The following is a 25,330-nucleotide window of genomic DNA, read 5'->3' as shown; positions in this document are numbered from 1 at the left end:
TATTAATCACATGCCTGGCAAAATTGGTTACATCGGTTTCACAGTAATAACAAAAGTTCTTTAATTTTGTTTTTCTTTTTGTTGATGTTGTCTCAACATCTGTAATATTATTAAGACAAACATACTCTGTTTTATTACTGGTTCCGCATGGACATTAATTTCATCACATCCATTTCCGTGGAATGGTTATTAATCACATGCCTGGCAAAATTGGTTACATCGGTTTCACAGTAATAACAAAAGTTCTTTAATTTTGTTTTTCTTTTTGTTGATGTTGTCTCAACATCTGTAATATTATTAAGACAAACATACTCTGTTTTATTACTGGTTCCGCATTCGTTTGATTTACTATTCACTTGATTTTCTTGGTCGTATTCAGTTTCATCATTTTTGTCGATATCTAATAGACAAATTGGGTCATCGGTGGTCTTTGTATCAGTTGTCACGTTTGAGTTTTGATCTACTTTTGTAATTATTTCGGAATTATTGCAATCTTTTTCAGGTGTTGGTTGAGTGGACGACATGTTCAAATCAGATGAATAATATATTCTGATTGAAGAAGATACCTAAAAATAAATAATTGCAAATAATTGGTTTGTAATAGGCATTAAACTTTTTATCACATACGCCATATACGTTTTGAATATTTTTTTTAAATTATGAAATGAAGGCGGATTTTGTTTTGAATAGAGTTACTACTAAACAGTAGTTTGGAAACGCATGCGTTTGGAAACGCATTGTGAGATGTGTGTTGAATGTGGTGTACTTTAACACTTACCTCTGAGCTGGATGGTACATATGAAGAGTCACCAGAATAGAAAATTTCATCTGACACCTAAAAAACAAACGACATTAACCTTGAAATATTTTTATAATTCCTTCAACACACCCAGCTTCTTTTATCGATAGATTCGAAACTGTTTTGTAACTCTTTCAATTGACTACAAACACCAACCTGGAATAATAAACCGCTTAATTATAAGTGCCTGAGAAAACAGTTAGTAGTTAATAAAAACAAGTGAGATACAGATATTCATATACAGAATTTTGGATGTTTTTTGAAACAGAAATATTCGTTATCTGTTATCAAAAAATTCACCAGATATCAAATGTGAAGTGAATCAATTGATGTGAAATTTTTTCAAGACTTCAGAACTTAGTTGTTTATAACAACGATGTGAATAATGTTTGAATATTGATAGAAATTTTTTTCTTATTCAATTAATGGATATTATCTATAAGAATAAAAACTTACATTTGTTTCATTCTCATCTCTATCTTTTTTCAACTCTAGACTTTTTGGTACAATTACAATGTTTTCCAAAATGCATATTTTTTTTTTGTTCTTCATCATCCATACGATTCAATATTGGAGACAACGATTTATTACAAAACCAATTGGTGTTTTTTTTCTCGGCCCAGAACTCAGATGGTACCTAAATGAAAGACAATGAAATTAATTTAGTGATTCTATGAACTGAATATTGTACCTACTTTTCCATATCTTTGTGGTCCTACAGAATTTTTTTCATCTGAAACGATACCAAAATTTTAAATTCAGATTAACCAAAAAAAACAAAGGATCCTTCATTAAGAAATGTGTCAAAAATTTAAAAAAGCGCAGGGCCCCGCTGATTTCTTGATGAAATGGGAGACCATTTGTAACTTCATCATATTTCCATTTCATTTTTTTGTTTCATTTTTCCGTGCCAGGAATCGCACGTTAAAAGATAAGACCCTGTTAATCTCTAGATTGCTACTTCTGAGGGTTATCGTTCGTGAGGGGTTAACAGTAAAATACTTTTTTAACGCATTTTAACATTCGAATACAACAATATGCTTTTTGGGTTCCATGACTCTTTTCGTATCGCATCATAAGTCATCGTAATATTTGGGGTAAAAATAAACTTTTCATTCGAATATCAAAGTTACTGTAATTTGTTCAGTCGATTATCAGAAATTCTTGATTGCCGTCAATCATTTATTTTTTTTTATATAAATTTTATGATTTTATGATTATTAATCATTAATTGAATAGAACTAGACGATTTTTATGAAAATCCATATTTTAAACTATGTATTGTATGTATTGTATGATTTTCACTATAACTTTGGCATTGTACAGTATATTGTATAGCGAAACACGTGTCACTATTATATGTGAAAATTTGATAGTATGGAAATGATTTTGAGTGAAATTTAGCTATTGTGTTCAAAATAGGTGCGAACTTTGAGAATTTGATAGAATATACTACGTTTCATCACAAAATTGGATTCTATCATACACTTTTTAATTTTAACACTTATCTTACACAGTTTAGGAAATACTAAATATAAAAAATTCTGTTATATTTTGTTTTGTTTCTGTCATGTTACTTCCAGGAAAAGTTTTAAACTGAACGAATATAAATTCAAATTGATATTCAGAAATTATGCAACTTATATTGCAACGGCTCAATTTTCAACAGCTTTCCCAGGACGAAATGCGTTAACGCGCTGCAAAACCAAAAATGCACGGCGCGCAGTCCGAGAGTAGGCTGGGTTTAAAAAAAAAATAATAAAATATAAGAAAATGCTAGGGGGCGCCACCAGTTTATTTTCGCAGGTTCAAACTGGGGAACCTTCAGTTCTTTTGGATTTCGTCCTGTACTATACTTTGAAAACTTGGATATAAGTACAATTATGCTTATTTGGTTTGGAAAGACTATGATGATTTGTCGGGAGAGACAGATAGCAAGCTTCACCTTGAACCACTTATTTATTAAGAAAAAAAAATTAAAAAAAGGATATATGTTTGGATGACAAAAAAAATAGGTACCTATATTAATATTATTATTGATAAGTACACTGAAATTCTTCAAGGTTCTAATTTATGAGTGAGTTGAGTGAAGAAGTTTAATTTCTAATAGTAACGAGTAAATACTGATTACAGCATTGTATCATACTCGAGATTACTTCTGAGTTTACCACATATGAAATTCCTATCAGTCAAAATAGGGTTAGTGATGTAGCTATAAAAAAAAATATATATATATATATATATATATATATATATATATATATATATATACTCAACGTGCGCACGTGAAGCTTACACTTTAAGGCTAATTCGTAATGAGTGGTAAGATGTCGTATAGTTGAATATGGAGAATTATATAATAGATATAAATGTAAGTATCATAAATACATATGTTTTCTCTACAGTCACAAACAAATATCATGCATCTTATCTGTCACATAATTCAGGATTCAGGTTCAGATGTAACTTGGTAACCGGCGGGTGAACAGCATTACTGCACTCTCCAATCCAACTGCACAAAAGGTATTTCATTCAAATTCATCGAGGTACATCAGAATTGTGTCACGGATTCAACTGTCTGAGACTGACTCAATACTAAGAGTAAGAGTACGATCCTAGAGTGAGACCCTTGAGTAAGACCCTAGAATGCACAATAAAATAAATTGAAACCTATTACTTAATTACTAATAAGAGTAAAACTACCTCTTTTGATGAGGGTCTACGATCATATATGAAATTCGGCAGCTTCTCGATTTTGTTGGAAAGTGCTGCCTGAAAACGTTCGGTTTCGAGTTACAAGAAAATTGTGTATGAAAATCTTCGACTTACGATTTTGTAGGAACAAGCAGCGAATGTAAATCCCTCTCAAGGTACTAGTTTTCAACCAAATGTCACGAATACGTTTATAACGTATCTACACAAGAAAACATGAAAACTAGTGTAACATAAGATTCAGCAAAGAAAAATCCCAAAACTTGGATGAAAAGAAATCACTTCAAATTCTTCGTGAACCGTTCGCTACTTTTTCGACTTATTCTCTCGTTCAAACTTCGAGAACTCGTTTTGTTTGTTGTTTTTTAATCCCCTGGCATTTAACACTTTTTGTGGAGTGCGTAGAATGTTTTGCTTGCCGAACTTCCTACAATCTTCAACTGTCAGTAGACAACCACAAATTCATTTTGTTCAATGGCTAGTACAGGGTGTTCCTGAATAGTCATGCTCATTTTGTTGTAACGCTAAACTAGCCGTTACAAATTCCACCTGAACCTATTAAAAAAAAAATAAAAAAATAAAAAAAAAAAAAAAATGACTCTAACTTATTAAGGTGACGCCCTCAAGTCTTTGGCGTAGTTCCCCTGAATCTTCCATCGGAGTCCTTCAGCTCATATGTCCAGGTTGAGACCTTCTTTGAAATGATAAATGGCCCCAGGTATTTTGGTGCCAACTTGGCCGAATAATTCTTCGCCGCATCTGATAGGACATAATTTTTTCGATAAACACGATCCCCACAATTATAGGTGACGGGACGATGACGTAAATCATAAAGACGTTTATTCTTCTCTGCCGCTCTAACCAATCTTTTCTTGATATCTGCATAGAGTTCCTGAAACATTTTACTCCTATCCTGCATTAATGTGTTTCCTTCCGTTTGGCAGATGGGTGGCTGCTCACCCTGTTGGGAAAATAAGTTCGATGGCATTTCTCGTCCAAAAATGGTGAAATACGGCGTATGTCTCGTGGATTCATGAACTTGCGTACGTAATGCACAAGCCAGTTTAAAAATATGCTTGTCCCATTCTCGGTGGTTTTCAGAGATATAACACCGGATCATTGTTTCTAATGTCTTATTGACACGCTCTGTAGGGTTCGCTTGAGCATGATAGAAAGCAGTAAAAGACTGTCGAATATTATATGACTCAAGTAAGTTGTGGAACTCCTTAGATTTGAATTGGGGGCCATTATCACTTATGAGTACTTCCGGCTGCCCGAACATTAAGAGAAGATTCTCTTCGATTGCCATACATACCAACTTTGAAGTAGCATTACGAAGTGGAACTACAATGGTAAACTTACTTAGATTGTCTACTATAACTAGAATAAATTTAAATCCGCGACTCGACCTAGGTAACGGTCCTATGAGATCGCAAGACACGATTTGAAAAGGCTTGTCAGCCACCTTGCGGGGAACCAGTAAACCAGCAGGTTACTTTTGTTCCGGTTTATTTTGACAACAAATTACACATTCTCGGACATACTTAGAAATGTCCGATTTCATTTTGGGCCAATAGTAATACTGCGCAACTCTTCGAAGAGTTTTGAATACACCAGGATGACCAGAAATTGGTTCGTCGTGGCACTTCTTTAACACTGATTTCCTACTATTTTTGGGTAACACGCGCTTCCATCTGTCTCCTTCATCTACTAGTTCCAAAGATTTACACTTGGCATCAACAGCCTTATAAAGGTTCGAACCCACGATACGCCAGGCTGGGAATCTAAGAGGATTTTTTGAAACATTATCTAGCATTTTCAAGTACCACCTATCAGTTTTGATGTCAGATTCTTCGACGGTATCTACAACTGGAACGGATCGCGAAAGCATATCTGGGACAACGTGCTCCTTTCCCTTTCTGTGTACTAGCGTGAAATTATATTGTTGAAGTTTCAGCGCCCATCTCGCTAAACGTCCCGTCGGATCCTTAAGATTATTCAACCAACACAATGACCAATGATCGGTGATCACTGTAAAATGAGAGCCCTCGATATATGGTCGCAACTTCTCGATGCTCCACAACACGGCCAGGCATTCACGCTCTGTCGTGGAATACTTCCTTTCCTGTTTAGTTAGAGATCTCGAAAGGTAGCACACGACTTTTTCACCTTCTTCAGGATATGTTTGAGTTAGGACAGCTCCAATTCCATAGGCACTGGCATCGGTCTGAATGACGAATTCCAAATCGAAATTAGGACATGACAACACAGGAGCTGATATCAGTCGTTCCTTTATGAGTTTCAACGCATCCTCCTGTCGGTCTGTCCAGCAAAATTTTACATTCCTTTTCAAAAGTTCCGTCAAAGGTTGAATTAGAGAGGAAAAATTCGGTATGAACCTGCGGTACCATGAGGCAGTACCAATGATACTACGAACATCAGACACTTTAGTGGGCGAAGGAATATTCAAAATTGCTTGCACTTTCGCAGGATCTACGTGAAGTCCATTCACATCAACAACATATCCAAGGTAATGTAGTTCTGGGCGACAAAATTGACATTTCTCCTTACTTAGTGTTAAACCAGCGGACATGAGCCTATTAAAAATCTTAGAAAGTATTTCTACATGTTTCTCAAACGTTTCAGAGACAACAACGATATCGTCCAGATAAACGAAAGCATATGGTTCAAGATCCACTCCTATAACCCTATCTATAAGTCGTTGCCAAGTAGCTGGTGCAGTATGGAGACCAAACGGTAGTCGTTTGAATTGGAAAAGTCCTCTTCCCGGTACAGTGAAAGCGGTATATTGCCGAGATGCCTTGGCAACTGGTATTTGCCAGTAGGCTGATTTAAGGTCCAAACTTGATAGAAATCTGGCATTCCTGAGGCGATCCAAAATAGTTGATACGAACGGGAGCGGATATGCATCACGCTTTGTAACACTATTTACCTTCCGGTAGTCCACACAAAATCGATATGAATTATCCTTCTTCCGCACCATGACTACTGGGCTGCTCCAAGGACTATTTGACGGCTCGATAATATCCTGCTCAAGCATTTTCTGTAATTCTTGATCCATGTACTTCATCAGAGTTGGAGATACTGGATAAAAGCGTTGCTTTATTGGCTGTACGTTATTAAGAATTTCGATATTGTGTTCCACAGCATCGGTACATCCTATACCATCACCCATCTTTTCAAAGGTGTCTTCAATTAATTTGTTCAAAATATTATATTGCTCCGGAGTCAAACAACCAAGTGGGCGTAAAGTTTCTTGAGATGGACTAGTATCAACAGCGTCAATAATACCAAATTTCCATTCATTTGATCGTAGATCAGGAATAATTCCCATGCGAACCCAAAAATCTATCCCAAGAATTAGAGTATGATTCAAATCGGGAACCACCAAAACATCTATAATTTTTTCAACTTCCCGAAGTTTAATAGGAACCCTAAGGACTCCTAGACAATTGCAATTGTTTCCGTTTGCCACCGTTACTGATTGTAACTCAGCAGGTTGTATATCAATTAAGCCAATGCTTTTGAGTAATTGCCACCCTTTATTCCCTACAATTGTTCTGCTTGCTCCAGAGTCCAGTAACCCAAGCAAATTTTTTCCAAAAATTGAAACATTCACATAAGGTCGGTCATCACCATTAGCATGAGATAAAACAAAATCTAAAACGAACTTGACCGAATTACACGAATCATCGACCAACTTTTCTCTTCGAGGCGTGGCTTGGTCAGTACCTAGCGCCTCGATTGATCGTTTCCCTGCAATTTATTACAACGTGGGCAATTGCGCACCGTGACATTTTGGTAACCACACTTGTAGCAGTATCGTTTTTGTTGTTGTCGGCAGGTAGTCGAAAGGTGCCCTAATTCTCTACAATTCCAACAACGTTTTCCGTCAGTTCTTGAAACATCTGTACTTTCTATGCTGTTTACACCCCTCTTCGTTGATTCATATCTTCGCATAGTACTCTCAGCTGGGGAAGAATGATGCTCACTGGTGGAAGCATATGCTAGTTCTGGGATGAGACTTCTATTCTTATGCGGTGGTGGAGTATATGATTTGGCTAACTGTCTTTTTGCATCCAACTTCCGACAAGATTCCAGCAGATCAGCTATGGAGGTTATATTACCGAAAGCTAAGAATGGATGATAATATGGATCAATTCTTTCAAGAATAATTTCCAGCTGGGATTCTTCTGAAATAGGGTTTCTCATTTTCTTGAAAAGTCCCTTCATACTTGCGATATACAGACCGATATTTTCGTTTGTTCCCTGCGTACGTCGTTTAATCTCCTCAAATAGATCACGATCAAAATTATCAGGAAGAAACTGTTCGCGCATCAAGTCTACTAGTGATTCCCAATCAGTGGCCCAGTCCTTCACCATATTGAACCAAATATAAGCGTCTCCCTCGAATAAATCAACAGCATCTCGGAATAATACAGCTCGGGAAATACCACGAGAACGTCTCCTCTCGTCGACTTTCTCCAAAAATGTACTCAATGACATGTCTCCTTTCTTTCCAGTGAATCTCAGTCCCCAGTCGCGTACTGGTACGGGTTTTATCCGAGTGATAATATCGTCTTCCTCACTTGAATCTCCGTCCAGATCAACAGTAGAGCTCTGAGCTCCAGGATCACCAACAGTACCTCGTATGACCGATAAGTCAAACACAGTTGAGTCCCTACCTTTCCGAAATTTCTTGCTCTTGTCTTGTAATTTATCGAAAGCCAGAAGCAATTTGAGCCTTATGTCTGAAATGCATTTCTTTTCAACTTCACTTTCTGGGTGAGCACGGTTCAGTCGGCCTAGAGAGTGCGCAATTTTAGAGGTGATACTTTTATATTTTCCATCTTGCTCAGTACCTTCGAATTCGTTGATAGCTAATTCTATAGTATCCAAGTTACTCTTCAGTGACTGCGAATCCTCTGAGAAAGCATAAGGGTATATAGGGTTCTTGATAGCAAGAGAAGTCTTCTCCAAACGTAAAGCATTGCGAAGTACCGCTCTCAACTCCGTGACGACAAGATTTGTACCATCCAGGCCTCGGACTATCAATTCATACAGCAGTTCTTCTTTGGTGAGACGGTTTGGATCAATCTTGATCTTTGTAGTTGCCATAGTAGGATAATTTGTATTAAAAAAATCTTATGTGTGGTAAGTTCAAGCACAACAAAAAAAAATTAGTGAGAAATTGAAATAACTTAGGAATAAACTGAAATAACAAAAGAATACTCGGCGTCGGTGGATGTAGCACTAAAATGCGTTCAAATCAATTGAGAAATTGAAAAAAACTCAAAAATCAACAAAAATAACAAAAGGACGCCTGGCGTCGGTGCGAAAATTTAAGGGTCAATTTCATAAACACAAAATATTGAGACGTCTCAGTTAAAGCGAAGCCCCACGTTGGGCGCCAAATTTGCAACGGCTCAATTTTCAACAGCTTTCCCAGGACGAAATGCGTTAACGCGCTGCAAAACCAAAAATGCACGCCGCGCAGTCGGAGAGTAGGCTGGGTTTAAAAAAAAATAATAAAATATAAGAAAATGCTAGGGGGCGCCACCAGTTTATTTTTACAGGTTCAAACTGGGGAACCTTCAGTTCTTTTGGATTTCGTCCTGTACTATACTTTGAAAACTTGGATATACCCACATAGCAATAGATATTCCAGGTATATTTCATGAATATACATTTAAGGATATTGTATTATGCTATGAATATGCCATGGATATATATATCTTCTGGAGAATATTCCCTGGAAGTGCTCCTGGCGAACCTTCGATATATTTTAAGAATATTCCTTGGGAATATTCTTGGAATATCTTATAATATTCTTAGAATATCTAAGGTATATTCTATTAAGAATATTCCAGGAATAGAACCCGAGGAATATTCATAAAATATTCAGGATATTCTTAGTTTATTGTAGGAATATACAATAGAGAAACACCATAGAATATTCTTTAAATATATTTTATGAATATTCTAGGAATATTTGGAATATTCCAAGAATGTGACGAGTAACCGCTATTAGGCATGTATATATTGCATTTTGATACAAGATTCACACAAGTAATAAAACACATAATATTCATAAACAAATATATTTTAAAAACAATATACACTGAAATATTCGACGTTTCAACCAATATCAAAAATAAAAAATCCAATTCAAAATATTTATTCACTGAATAAAATATTCCTGAATACTGTCATATTACAAATATTAGAAATGTATTCAAATTAGGATGTTCCTACTCTCAAACAAATGTATACTAAAAAATATGCTAAAATAACAACTCTGTGAATTCATCAGCACTAATTAAAAAATAATAAATAAATCATTTCATTGAAAAAGAAAAAGTGTATTACATCAAGACATAGGTTAGGTTAGGTTTCTCACTTAGAAAAATAAACCCACAAATGAAGTATTTAAAATGAGTGGTATGATGGGTTCTTCAATGAATTTCACTTACTTAAAGTTATTCAAACTTTGCTCACCAGAAAAGATTTCCTTATATTTGTCCAACAATGCATCAGCCAGTGTTTCAATAGTAATACCTGGAACAAAATGTACATTAACGTTCATTATCACTATTTGAAAGTGGCACAATAAAACTGGAATAAAAATCAAATAGATATTTTTCGCATAGGTTACTCATGAACATTTACAACATTTTATGACTTGGAGAACAACATGCATTGTCTTGTAAAAAAGTAATCATTACGTTTTCAGTTTCTTGGCGCACCTGCCTGTACCAGGTACCACTCTGTTTCCTTTTGGGCAAATTGATACTATCTTGAAAACGAGTGATAAAAATTATGAAAACAAATGATACAAAAGAATGTGTCATTCACTTACTTTTCTCTATTGAAGATACACAACTGAAATCACTCTAGTTCAAACATGTACTTAGTCAAACCAACAAATCCCACACACCAACTCTCCTCGAACCTAAAATGAGGTATAGTAGGTTAATCACTATGACTTTACTATCGATACTATTGCATTTTACTTACTTTTCTTGAAGACTGAATAGATGCAACTCTCCTGTTTGAAGATCCAAAATCAAACTATTCGCTGTACTGCAAATTTGACAATCCTAAATTATAAATGGTACACTGAACGTGATAGAATTATACTTTGATAATAACACCAACACACCATGCATTACACACGCGAACCTGCCACGTCAACCGCCATGTTGAATCAAATGTCGAATTTAACGCAAAGGCAAATGTACCATGCATTAAGGGACAGGCGCTTTCACAGAGCTTATTCGACTGTCGCGCGCTACACTTCAATTGACCAATGAGAAACGTTTACTCCAATTATTCACTTCCCCATTTCTCTGTTTCCAGGATTTTTCGCTTTGTAATTAAATAATTTCAAATACAAAAAGACAAATAGGATGAGAATTAACCAATTTATTGATGCAATTGGTTCATTTATTGGCCCATTTAAATTTTTTTGTCGTTTCCAACAGTGGCGTTGGGTTCGCGTTGAGTTCAAAAACTGGTTAACACTATCAGGGTTATATACATTAGGTTATGCATTCGATTAAGATCTTCAAATATTTTTGTTTTTAATAATATTGAATTATTTGAATACGTTATTATAAGATAATTCAAAATTCCATTGTATAGAATATTCCAAAATATACCGTGGGGATATATTCTAAGAATATACCATATGGTATATTCGAGCGACAATATTCTTAGAATATTCAAGGGAGAATAATCCATTTATAGACATTCTATGCACATTCTTTCGGGAATAATCCTGCCATATTCATTCAAGCATATTCTATGAATATTCTAAAGGCATAGCACTAGATATTCCATGAATATCTAGTGCTGTGTGGGTAAGTACAATTATGCTTATTTGGTTTGGAAAGACTATGATGATTTGTCGGGAGAGACAGATAGCAAGCTTCACCTTGAACCACTTATTTATTAAGAAAAAAAAAATTAAAAAAAAGGATATATGTTTTGATGACAAAAAAAATAGGTATATTAATATTATTGATAAGTACACTGAAATTCTTCAAGGTTCTAATTTATGAGTGAGTTGAGTGAAGAAGTTTAATTTCTAATAGTAACGAGTAAATACTGATTACAGCATTGTATCATACTCGAGATTACTTCTGAGTTTACCACATATGAAATTTCTATCAGTCAAAATAGGGTTAGTGATGTAGCTATAAAAATATATATATATATATATATATATATATATATATATATATATATATATATATATATATATACTCAACGTGCGCACGTGAAGCTTACACTTTAAGGCTAATTCGTAATGAGTGGTAAGATGTCGTATAGTTGAATATGGAGAATTATATAATAGATATAAATGTAAGTATCATAAATACATATGTTTTCTCTACAGTCACAAACAAATATCATGCATCTTATCTGTCACATAATTCAGGATTCAGGTTCAGATGTAACTTGGTAACCGGCGGGTGAACAGCATTACTGCACTCTCCAATCCAACTGCACAAAAGGTATTTCATTCAAATTCATCGAGGTACATCAGAATTGTGTCACGGATTCAACTGTCTGAGACTGACTCAATACTAAGAGTAAGAGTACGATCCTAGAGTGAGACCCTTGAGTAAGACCCTAGAATGCACAATAAAATAAATTGAAACCTATTACTTAATTACTAATAAGAGTAAAACTACCTCTTTTGATGAGGGTCTACGATCATATATGAAATTCGGCAGCTTCTCGATTTTGTTGGAAAGTGCTGCCTGAAAACGTTCGGTTTCGAGTTACAAGAAAATTGTGTATGAAAATCTTCGACTTACGATTTTGTAGGAACAAGCAGCGAATGTAAATCTCTCTCAAGGTACTAGTTTTCAACCAAATGTCACGAATACGTTTATAACGTATCTACACAAGAAAACATGAAAACTAGTGTAACATAAGATTCAGCAAAGAAAAATCCCAAAACTTGAATGAAAAGAAATCACTTCAAATTCTTCGTGAACCGTTCGCTACTTTTTCGACTTATTCTCTCGTTCAAACTTCGAGAACTCGTTTTGTTTGTTGTTTTTTAATCCCCTGGCATTTAACACTTTTTGTGGAGTGCGTAGAATGTTTTGCTTGCCGAACTTCCTACAATCTTCAACTGTCAGTAGACAACCACAAATTCATTTTGTTCAATGGCTAGTACAGGGTGTTCCTGAATAGTCATGCTCATTTTGTTGTAACGCTAAACTAGCCGTTACAATATCATTTCATTATTTTGTCAAAATCATCATTCGAAATGATGATAACTTTCGATTATATTTCCCATACCTATCTTAAATGAATATATATATATATATATATATATATATATATATATATATATATATATATAAATATATATATATATATATATATATATATATATATATATATATATATATATGCATAGATTTCGTATAAATGTTTCGACAATTCAATTTCATGGCAAGGAGTAATTCAGTCAACTAAATGAGAGAGGATTATACGGAACGGTTGCGAAATGCCTTCAACAGGTAAATACTGATCCAATACGAGCAGCAAGACACGAGAAGTTTCTTTTGAGGGGCCTTAAATGTCTCAAATTGAAAGTACTACATTTTTATTAGTTTTTCAATAAGTTTGTGTTAGGAATCACACGTTAAAAGGTAAGACCTCGTTAGTCCTCAGCTCGCAAAGTTTCGACTTCTGAGGGTTGCCGCTCATAGGGAAAAACATATTTTAAACCAGGAATTTTTCTGATGAAAATTTACTTGATTTTTTTTGCGTTATGTTCAGCAATTCAAATCACATTATCCAAAAATAATAAACATATTGAAATAATCTACAAGAGTGTAATTCAAAATCATGCTAAAGAATTGAAATATTAAAACATTTATTTTTATGAAAACAATGTATTTTATGTACAGGAAGTATAATCAACAGTGATCATCATTTAAAATATTGATTGCGATATAATCATAAAAAAGATATGAATTCCATTCAAAAAAGGGGTTTTGGCTAATCTCTGATATCAGAATTCAATAGATTTTATGAACACACTATGAAAAATATATGAGTTTGGACCATTAATCTGTTCAAAATCTGTTTAAAATCTGTTTTTCCGTTAACCAGCTGTCGCACCCCTACGAACGACAACCTTTCAATATAAGTTCCATAACAGACACAAAATAATATTGAGAAATATATTCATTTGAAAAATGATCTTCAAATGCGTTTTTTATATTAGATTTTGAAAATTCTCGAAACACGCTAGCTAGTTTTTAATATAACACAGATCTAGAGAATTTTATGTAGACTCTGAATCTATGATAGAACTGTAATTGATGTCATTTTCACATTGAAAATTTTTCCTAACTACCTATACCTTTTAAAATATCTATAGATTTTATCTCTACTTAACATGGGTCTTCAGACAATATGCCATAAGAATTGTGAAATATTGTGTATACATAACTCTCATATAGAAAAACAATAATTTTTCGCTTTGATGCAAATATGACGAATTTCTACGTTTTTATAAAATTTTAGCGCACGTCCTGGTAATAGCTATTACGTTTTCATTTGTCCCCTCTGTATTAGGCCACAGTATTTCTGTATACAGTAGTTTCACTCAGCGTCGGTCTCTTTGATGTCGGTGTCCAGGAGTTTCATTTTTTATAATGATGACGTATTTGACACTAATGACATTTCTCCCTACTACAATCTCAACCAAAGCGTGTATACACTGCTCAACATAACAACTATTCATATAAACTGCTCAAAAAAAAACAGTCTATGAAAACCATGTTGGGCACCTGAGAAAATTGTACAAATGATAATTTTGCATTTGTGTAATATTGAAGTAACCCAGATCATTTGGGCAATGATGAACTAAGTTTCAAGTAGATTTTAAAAATTCATGGAATCGGCAGATGTTCATATTCGAATGTGACAAAATATATTTTCATTTCAACAAGAAAAAAGACAAGATAAAGAACGTGTTTTGTTATTCATGAACCATGGTACGAATCCATGCGAAATTTCTTTGTAGTGATTTTTGGGGCCAAATATAGCATATTCATTTATTGATTGGAGAATTCAAGATGGCGGACGAGTTTGCCGATTCGATTATATTAAGGACCAATTATTAAAAATATTCCTAATCGAATTCATCACTCAAGATTAAGGAATCTGTAGAGCCTATTCTTTCTGGATTATGTAGTTACTATTCAGGACTTGAAGAAGTAAAAAAGTAATTAAGTATGTAGTGTTCAATGATACAAAAATAATTTTTTTGTATGTATGTACTAACTATAAATGTATGTGAGAGTTTTCGGAGTCGGAAGTTATGAATTATTTACACTGTAAGATAATAGGTTGTTTTGCTGCTTCCAGCTTTTATCCAAGTAAAAATTGATAATAAAATCACTGACAAGTCCAAATGCATTTTGACTATACCATTATATATGTTTTCCGACAGAAAACAACTACTTCTTTAGCTAATAACTCGACATATATTGACAAATGTTGATATTTGAATCTATACAAGTCTAGATGTCTAATCAACCCCGAAAAGTTGCTGCTTAGATTAAAAACAGTTATTCTAAATGAAACATGTCATATTAGTCAGCAACTTCTTATATAATGTAAATTTGAATATCAAAAATACCTTACGAGTGTTAACCTTTCGGAATCCAAGTCGCCTCAGACATAATTGCAAAGATTCTCACTTTGAAGAAACAGCTTTGCAAGAGCTCTCTAGGACAAATAGTGGGACTTCACCTGATTCGAACAAGGAACCAACTGCGAACCGTTTTGAAGTGTTCCTCATCAGTGCAGACCATGCTATCACGGTTGTATACACACAGGGACTCGGCACAGTATAGTTATATAAGTATACTGTGGACTCGGTATTCCTCGTAGACAGCTCTTGCAGAGTTGTTCCTTCAAAGAAAGGATTTTTGCACGTATGTCCGAGATATAATTCAACATCTGTTGGGATAGTTGCCAGAGAAGTAGTTGTTTTGTCAGACACATGCCATACAATGTATACAAAGGTATAGACATTTCCAAAATGAATGTTTGCAACTGTCCTGCAGTCCCTAAATAATTTCAAATACGTTTTTCCTCCTGACCTGACTGATAAGTACAGTAGAAAAAAATAAAACTTTATAGCCCATAGTAAATCTGGAAAAGCTTTAGTGGGGTTGCAGTCAGAATTTTTGGTACTAGGTCAAAGAAGACTCCTTATTTTCGTCAAGCTTTCGATAGTTTATTTCTACCTTCCTTAAATAAGACATCACTTCAGGCTTTGAATACACTTTATTCAGAAAACTAACAAATTTTTCTATTGCTAAAGTATAATAAGTCGAGGGTACATATAAACACTAAGTATTGGAGAAAATTTACAAATGTCGAAGGTTTTGTATTTTTTGGTTTTCTTTAATTTTTTTCGATGTAGTTTTGAAACTACGATTTATAAACTTAATCATATAATAAATTCTCACCCGCACATATAATGAAATTAAATAATCAACTGGAAAATGCAAACATGGATGAGAAAAAGGCACTTCCTGGAGTTTATGTTTTATGCTCCTTCCAACACCAAGTTCTATCGATAGTGATTCTAAACAAGGTACTTTTAGATGGCAGTCGAAATATTTGTTTTAAAAAATTGTACACTTTAGGGCCCAAGAAATATATAGTGAGTGCCAATAATTTGATTTCATTGTTATATCGGCACCCTTTTCCAGTCTTGCCAGATGAAAGCGACAACTGTGTTTCCATAAAGGTAGCTAAAACTGGTGAACACTTTTTCCTAATGAAATTTAAGGCCACTTCCATTTCATTTGAATCTTGCTGATTTGATGTGGTTGGTGGAGTGGACTTAGAATTGAGTTTTCTTTGAAGGTCTCTTATCTTATTTTGAAGGTGCAGTTTCCTTGGTGTGCAGGCAGACAAACTTGTGGATGTTTGAATGTAAGCATCTGAAACAAAAATATTCTCAATAAAAATCCAAAATGCAAAACAGAATTCTTCAATGAGCAAATGGCACATAGTGTAATTTATCATGTTTATAAAATGCATATACTGTATTATTGGGAGTGAAAGTTGCCTTCTGTGTGTCAAGCATGAAAGTGGATAGATTACTTTGTCAACCATGCCACTTAAACTCGTCTCACACAGAATACCACATTTTATTTACATTCACATAGAAATATCAGTTATCAAGAATTGCTTGAATCATTCTTCTTGATAATTTGATTAATCTATTAGATAAATAAAAATTTATGCCACATAATTTTGTCCATTAATAATGTGCCAAAATAAACAAAACTTCACTCAATTTTCACTACCATCTTCCAAAATATAAGTTGTAAAATGATTTTTTTGTCTTTACTTAGCTACCTGTGATTCCATCACACTCAAAAATATATTTTCGTGTATTGCTGATTCCGTGATATTAATTTTATTGAAAAAATTAATGAAATGAATTTGAATACATATATGATACTTCTCCGAGTTGACATTTCGGATACTCAATATGTCTCAGAAACTGGGTTGGAAATATTTGTAGAAGTTTTTCATATTCTTGTACCTACATAGTTCAGAATAAATTTGTCTTAAAAAAAAGCATGTACCTACCATCATTTATCAATAGTTATCATGACTGGTTCTTGTAGCAAATGTGGTTGAAAAATTTTTTCATTAAGACAAAAATAGAATTTTATAACAAAAACTTCTGAGTTGCCTTTATTAAACACTTATAATACATACCTGAGGTATCGGAATATTGAAGTTCAATATTTTCATAATCTATTGACGAGCTGGTGCCTGGAACAGGACTCAATAGTCTTTTGCATTTTTCGGTTGATGTATTGGCAGGAGAAACAGTTCTTGCCTTTCTGCTACTGACATTATCAGCTGTAACATCTTCATAGGTTTGCCTGCCTTGAGAGGTGCCTGCTACACTCTCAGAAATGTTCGACATCCCAGTATCATCAACAACGGGATTATCTTGAAAATAAAAAAGGTATGGTGGAATTCATTGCTTTGCTTTCAAGAATAGAAAGTTATCTACTATTAACTACTGGACTGCATTATTCTAGATTGACTTTACCTTGCTCTGAGGGGTTTATTTCATCAGAAAAACCGGTGGGAACTGCTTCTTTTTTCAATCTGTTTTTCTGCAAATTGGCAAACATATCACTTCCAAAGTGCTTACAACAGACACGAAAACGGGAATAGCATTCTTCAGACGTGAACTCCTTCAATTTATCCACTTTCAAAATGGCCTTCCATGAAGCACAACTATGAAAAAAATCTCAGTAAAGGGTTTTTTTTTTTCAGTTTCAGGGAATCATCTTTGGGAATCCTAAAAAAACTCAATTGGGGATTTTCCCTCGAATTGTTTGAACATACTACGCAATATTTGCATTGTTTTTTGGAAACAAACTCAGCCAAAACTGTAGACATCTTGCAATTCACTATTTCGCAGAAAAAACACCCAATGCTAGCAAACGAATAAAAGTATATGCAACAAAACTTAGAACACGTGAAAACTACGAAATAAACAAAAATCACAGTATTTTAATTTTATAAGTTATGATTGCATTTTGCACTGTTGCCAATGTGACAATTATCGTTATCCGACATAATATTGTAGATTTGCCAAAATGATCATTTTCGAATAAAATACGTGGAATATTTCTAAGAACCAACGTCTCATCCAGTAATATTCCAGCAATCAGAATTTTATGGAATAAGAGACCACCTTTAACATTTTTTCACGAGTTGTAAAATAATGTACCACAGTAGGTTGGGTGAAACCCATGAAATTCGACAACTATGGAAGGTTTGCATGCCTGTCTTAAACTCGTCGTTTGCGCAGACCTAAGACATCGACGCGTGGGTCTGCGCGTAGGAAAATTCAAACCACAAATCAGCCTTTAGTGAAATTACTGTATACAAAATACTGTGATTAGGCATTCAAATTCAGTGAGGTTATAAAGTATATCAACATTCTAATTATTAACATTACAAATTAACTTACCATCGGAAACTCTGGCTTTCATCATAATTTTGTAGCCCCTGGAAAACATTTCTGCCATCTTCAACTTTATTACAAATAACTGAACGATTCACTTCAAAGAAAACCCTAAAACTGCGGAGTTCGAGGAAGTGAAAAACAGTGGCAACACTGTCTGAAGCTATAATGTCCAGTATATGAGTCCTTAAGGTAGGCATTCCGCATGATATGTATAAATTCGAGGCACCAATAATAGTATTGTGAAATGAATCCCCAATGTAGAGAAAGTGAACAGGAAATATATAAATGAATGTTTGTTCACAGGATATACAAAGTAACCACACCTCATGAAATAATACATAAATCAATATACAGGGTGTTTCAGAATTCGATGGACAAACTTATACCACGTCATTCCTCTTGCAAAATGATGAAAAATGAGGTAGGACATGTGTGTCCGGAAATGAGCCGTTTCAGAAATACAGGGCGTTGAAGTTGCAAAATAAAAAAACCCTTTTCGTCGTAGCTCCCGGACTAAAAGGAATAAATTAATGAAACTCAGCAAATCGATTAAGAGCTAGAATGTGCTTCCTCCAGTGGTATGTTTGCTTCAGTATCAGTAGCCAGTGGCGTTCCAGCGGGGTAATAGCTTATATTTCCCCCCTTATTTTTTACGCCACTGACTTTATATCCACAACCGTCTTTTTTTTGAATTCCTTGATCGATTTTACGTAAAAACCAAATAAACATTCACTATGAAAAAACCAGTAGTTTTCGAGAAAAATTGAGTTGAACTGATACGTGCATTCTTATATGGGAATAATCGATTAAAATAATCGAAATTCCAAAACCAAAATTATTTGAACTCTTTTATGATTTTACCATTAATTTAGCGCTTGCAAGTGATGGTAATTATAGTGGGTTTTCTATCATCGTACCAATTTTTGTTATGTTTAGCATATTGTAATGACAAATCATAACTCTTGAGGCTTATTTTCGTGCTTGTCAATAGATTTCATTGTTGAAATGTTTTCATTGTTCTCAGATCTTCGAGTGACTTTGTGATCTGAAAAAAAGTGACCCCAAATAAAATTTGCGATCATTCGGAATCTCGACTGAGTTAGGCTCCAATAATCCTAAAATAACACCATTATTCTGGATTTTGGGAAAATTATTTTTTGTTCACAATTATCCTGTCTTTCCCATTCGTGAAATCACACTTCTCTTTGTGGAATCGTAAATATCTTGAAGAATATTCATTAATAAGAAAATGAAAAACATTCTCAAAGTATACAGTGTTTTCAAATTTTCACAGATGAAGCCGAAAAACAAAATTTTACCAGTAGACTCTAATTATACGCCTGAAAAAAAGAAATGTATTTGGAAGAAGTCAATTTATTTGAATAACCATCTGATAAGATCTTCGCTAACTCTAGTCAGTAAATGAAGTTTTTTAAATAAATAAAGAAATGGAAGTTGTCTATTTACATAACTCTTAGTTGGATGTCGGTACTCATAATTCATCTTTGAGTAGAAATATCATGTTCAAAATATACCTTCTCTACACATATTTTAGATAATGTGATAAGAAACAATACTGTTGAAATTCTAGAACAGTGAGTCATAAACACGAATTTCTCTTTGAAATTTACATTGAAAATTCAAATGTGCTTTTGAATAATAATGAGAACATCTGATGAATAATCAATAGGGTAATTGTTCGAAATTTTTTCCGTCAACACTTATACACGATCTGCAACGGCGCAACATAGAAAATCGCACTTTCTCAAATGATTCTAAATTTTCGGCAATCGTTATCGATGCAGCTTGAATGCGGGCGACTAATTCTTCTTGGCTTTTTGGTTCTGTTTCATAAACCAGTGACTTCATATGACCCCAAAGAAAATAGTCAACATGATTCAAATCTGGTGATCTGGCAGGCCATTTGTGGGGTCCACCTCGACCAATCCAATTGTCACCGAATTTCCGATTTAGGTACTCTCTAGCAGCTAACGAAAAATGAACAGAAGCACCGTCGTGCTGAAACCACATTCCATTCCGGATATTCAGAGGAACATCTTCTAACAATTCAGGCAATACTTCTCCCAAGAAAGTGCTATAATTGTCCTCATTCAATTATCTGGTAAAAGATAAGGACCAACTAAACGGTTTTCTACTATTCCTGCCCAAACATTCAATGAAAATTTTGTTTGATGGCCATGAGGATGAATAGCAAAAGGATTTTCCTCGGCCCAAATATGGCTATTGCGAGAATTGAAAATACCTTCCCTTGTGAATTTTGCCTCATCAGTGTATAACACTTGCTTGATAAATTCCGGATTATTTCTCCACATACTTAAAAACCATCGAGAAAATTCAATTCGATCTGGATAGTCCTCTGGTTTCAGTGCCTGAACTTTTCTCAGTCGATATGGGTATAACTGCTGTTCATGCAAAGTCCTCCAAACAGATGATGAAGACACATGCAGCACTCTAGCTATAGATCTACTACTTTCAGACGGATGTTCAGCAGCATAGTTCAATATCTCCTCTTCTGTGATATAATTTCTTACAGTTCTCTGTATACCTGCATTCCTTCTGGTAATTAAAACACTTCCTGTTTCCCTGAGTCTTCTGTCCACGTTTTCGAACGTTTTCCAATTAGGAATTCTATTTCTTCCAGGAAAATTTTCACGATACATTCTTTGTGCCAACCTTCCATTTCGTCCCGATTTTCCATAAATAAGGTGCATGTCCGCTAACTCTTCGAATGTAAAATTCATTTTTATTATACGAAATACACAATCAAACACTTTCTGACAGCTACGTTAACTTGGAAGTGTCAAACGAATCTCATTTCATTTCCACAGCCCCCTAACAAATTTATTGTTGTCAATGAATAAAGTAATCCTCATTGCTTAGGTGGATCAAAGATTGTTATAAGTCACGTGAATGTATTCTGAAACTATTCAACCAGTGGCTGAAGAACTCGAGAATATCGGTACAGTTATCTAACAAAACTATAATAGATATGCCCAGGAAACATTGTAGATGGCTAAGGTTGAAACAAGTAATGGTATTTTGGTTAATCGATAAAACTTGGATTTTTACCCAGTGAGAGAAGATAATTCGATAAAACATTCTGACTTCAGTTTTGCCAACTATTCGTAATTGTCTTTGAAAGTCGTTTGGATGGAACATTTAATTAAAAAATAAATCTCGAGGTAAAGCCATTCAGTAGGTCTGAGGGCTCACAACATATCTGCAAAAAAAGTTGGTAAAATGGTAGAAAATCCGCAATATGTTGCCGAAGTGAATAATTTTTCAAGCACACAATGAATGGTAGAATGATGAAAGAGTTCAAATAATTTCGGTTTTGGAATTTCGATTATTTTACTCGATTATTAATATTCCCATATGAGAATGCACCTATCAGTTCAACTCAATTTTTCTCGAAAACTACTGGTTTTTTCATAGTGAATGTTTATTTGGTTTTTACTTAAAATTGATCAAGGAATTCAAAAAAAAGACGGTTGTGGATATAAAGTTAGTGGCGTAAAAAATAAGGGGGGAAATATAAGCTATTACCCCGCTGGAACGCCACTGGCTACTGATACTGAAGCAAACATACCACTGGAGGAAGCACATTCTAGCTCGTAATCGATTTGCTGAGTTTCATTAATTTATTCCTTTTAGTCCGGGAGCTACGACGAAAAGGGTCTTTTTATTTTGCAACTTCAACGCCCTGTATTTCTGAAACGGCTCATTTCCGGACACACATGTCCTACCTCAATTTTCATCATTTTGCAAGAGGAATGACGTGGTATAAGTTTGTCCGTCGAATTCTGAAACACCCTGTATATGAAGTGAACTTATGCTAGATCATGCATTTCTAGATGAGGCCTTAGGGATGCGTTTTGAGATGAGGCCATAATATCTGAAGATGTATATATATATATATATATATATATATATATATATATATATATATATATATATATATATATATATATATATATAGAATAGTAGTTTTTCGGGGATTCGGTCTGATTAGAATAAATATTTACTTTTTTAGCTGCCCGAGCTTTCGCTAATGTTTATTAGCTTTATCGAGGGCTGTAATATAAAAAGGACATAATAAATATATATATATATATATATATATAGATATCTATATATATATATATATATATAGATATATATATATATATATATATATATATATATATATATATATATATATATATAAAACATAATAACGGATAAAACAGAATACCTGTGCTATGTGAGAATATTCAATTTGGAAATTTCAATTTTGAAAGAAGTCTTCAACATCAAAATGACAACTTTTTGATATTGAATAATGTGAAATACTTTTTCAAATTTTTATTATCGTTCATTATGGGGATTTATACTGTATTAATATTACAGGATGTATTCAGATTTATATTTTTTGTTAGTAAAAATGAATAAATTTTGCTGAGGTTGTCGATGTCTGTCTTTTTGTTGATATTGTTTTCTTTAATTTTGATCTCAGCCATTTCCAGAAATTGCCTTTTATTTGAATCTGGTTCGAAATGGAGAATTTTGGTGTTAGTATAATTGGCTGAATGATCATTATCTAGAACATGTTGTGTGAGTGCACAAGAATTTCGTTTTAAATTTTTACAATTACTTTTATGAAGAGCTATGCGGTTTTTTAAATTGTTTTTTGTTTGACTTATATATATCTTATCACAATTGTTGCAGGGAATTTCGTAAACTACATGTGACTTTTCAAATAACGGATCTTCATCTTTCAATTTTGAATGTAGTTTAGTTAAGGGTTTAACTTTCCTTTGTGAAATTTTTATATTCTGTTCTTGTTTAAATACGTTTATTATTTTGCTGGACAATTCAGGGACATAAGGAATGGAAAAGTATTTGAAATTTGGATTTTCAGCTTTATTGTTCTCTCTGATGTTGATAATATTAGATGGAGTATTATATAACAATTTATTTAAGAATTTTGGAGGATAAGAATTAGTTAATAAAATATTGAATAATTGTTTTAAATTTTTTTCTACCAATGTAGGATGAGAAATTTTTTCTATTCGATTTTTTAAACCTAGAACTAAATTAATTTTCATTTTTTGTGGATGGCAGGATAAATAATTTATATATCTGCCTGAATTAGTGGGTTTAGTAAAATAATCTAAAATAACAGAGTTATCATCTTTCCTGATTAAAAGAGTATCTAAAAAAGGTACTGTTTTGTTTTTTTCTTTTTCTATGGTAAATTGAATAGATGGATTGTAATTGTTAAAAATGGTTTTTATATCATCAATTTTGTCAAAAGGTACAGCACATATTATATCATCCACAAACTTTTTTAAAAAAGGAACCTGAAATGATAATTTTGGAATACATTCATGTAATAAATCATCCATCACATACTGGGCTAAAATAGGTGATAAAGTTGATCCCATTGGAGTACCAAGTATTTGTTTATAATATTCGTTGTCATAAACGAAAACAGTAGTATCAAAAATGAAATCTATTAATTCTAAGAAGGCTGTTTTTGTTAATTTGGTATGATTAGTAATAATATTCCAATGTCTTTCAATGCTGTGTTTTACCAGATTCATTGGTATGTTACTAAAAAGTGATATAACATCCAAACTTATAATTTCGAAATTTTTAGGTAGTTTCATTCCTTGCATGAAAATAGAAAATTCAAAAGAATCTTTAATATAATATTGATTATTTGTATTATATGCATTGGTTAAAATTTCTGTAATGAACTTTGAGAGTTTACTATTTGGTGCATCAATGGATGATATGATAGGTCTCAAACTCAATATTGGTTTATGAATTTTTGGTAAACCATAGAATTTTGGAACAATGGAGTTATATATGGTAAAATTTTCTTTAGATGTCTTACTGATGAAATGTTTCTCATGTAATTTTTTGATGAGTGCATTAGATTTTTGTTGTATAGTGGACGTTGGATTATGATTGAGTTTTTTATAATAATTACCATCATTCAAGAGTTCATGAGATAATTGTTCATATTGAGATTTTAACATGATAACTGTGGTATTGCCCTTATCAGAATTGGTTATTATCAGCTCTGGATGATCTTTGATAAATTTTTTACATTTATTAAAAATATAAGAAAAATAACAACTTGTTTTAGGTTTTTGAAAATGATTTGTGATGATATTTGTTATTTGTGCTCTGAATACATCTTGTTTATTTTGATTCACATTCGATATTAAATTTTCTATGTCAGCTAATAATTTTGTGACTTTTATATCATTTGTATCAGGTGGAACACTGAATTTGTGACCTAAAGAAAGAAAAGCTAGAATATCTTCAGGAATATCACAATTTGTTAAATTTTTGAGCCAATTATCATTCATAGATATTTTTTCTTTCATTTCATTTTTGATTGAGATGAATTTATTTATGTTACGTTGTCTTATGAGAAAAAATTGACGATTATATTTAATTTGTTGTATATGTTTGAAATCTGCCCAAATATTATCAGGTAGTTTTTGAGTAATTTTGTTAGATATTTCGAACCAGATTCAAATAAAAGGCAATTTCTGGAAATGGCTGAGATCAAAATTAAAGAAAACAATATCAATTTTCTTGTTTTTGAAAATATTTCTCGCACTATAAAGACGGGGTGTTTTCATTGAAGCTTTATATATACGGTAAAATTGATATAATTGGAACAACCTGACACATTCGTCCATTTCGGATTCAATTTCAAT

At 33.3% G+C, this 25,330-nt stretch overlaps 3 protein-coding genes across 4 annotated transcripts; all 3 read right to left on the bottom strand.

Moving 5' to 3' along the window:
• Window positions 1–115: 115 nt before the first annotated feature.
• On the bottom strand, window positions 116–18,933 carry LOC141480394 (uncharacterized). Its single transcript, XM_074170332.1, has 6 exons — window positions 18,594–18,933; window positions 1,495–1,532; window positions 1,256–1,436; window positions 890–955; window positions 779–835; window positions 116–566 (listed from the first exon to the last, which is right to left on the bottom strand). The coding sequence occupies exons 3-6, from the start codon at window positions 1,352–1,354 to the stop codon at window positions 135–137; spliced, it is 654 nt and encodes a 217-aa protein (XP_074026433.1). The 5' UTR covers window positions 1,355–1,436; window positions 1,495–1,532; window positions 18,594–18,933; the 3' UTR covers window positions 116–134.
• LOC141480392 (uncharacterized) lies at window positions 7,265–11,006 on the bottom strand. 2 transcript variants are annotated; one of them, XM_074170330.1, is made up of 2 exons: window positions 10,392–11,006; window positions 7,265–10,090 (listed from the first exon to the last, which is right to left on the bottom strand). In XM_074170330.1, exon 2 carries the CDS (start codon window positions 8,648–8,650, stop codon window positions 7,265–7,267), a length of 1,386 nt encoding a protein of 461 aa, XP_074026431.1. In that variant the 5' UTR covers window positions 8,651–10,090; window positions 10,392–11,006. The 2 variants fall into 2 exon arrangements, with proteins under 2 accessions (XP_074026431.1, XP_074026430.1); XM_074170329.1 differs by having other exon boundaries at window positions 7,265–10,484; window positions 10,550–11,006.
• Window positions 15,844–18,514, bottom strand: LOC141480393 (uncharacterized). The gene is made up of 3 exons (XM_074170331.1): window positions 17,661–18,514; window positions 17,318–17,557; window positions 15,844–16,527 (listed from the first exon to the last, which is right to left on the bottom strand). The coding sequence occupies exons 1-3, from the start codon at window positions 17,743–17,745 to the stop codon at window positions 16,121–16,123; spliced, it is 732 nt and encodes a 243-aa protein (XP_074026432.1). The 5' UTR covers window positions 17,746–18,514; the 3' UTR covers window positions 15,844–16,120.
• Window positions 18,934–25,330: the final 6,397 nt, after the last annotated feature.

This window comes from Leptinotarsa decemlineata, unplaced genomic scaffold (assembly GCF_025532065.1).
Source record: "Leptinotarsa decemlineata unplaced genomic scaffold, Ldec_3_MD MMD2_P_RNA_scaffold_8, whole genome shotgun sequence".
Classification (NCBI taxonomy): Eukaryota; Metazoa; Arthropoda; class Insecta; order Coleoptera; family Chrysomelidae; genus Leptinotarsa; species Leptinotarsa decemlineata.
This window is presented reverse-complemented; position numbering and strand designations above follow the sequence as displayed.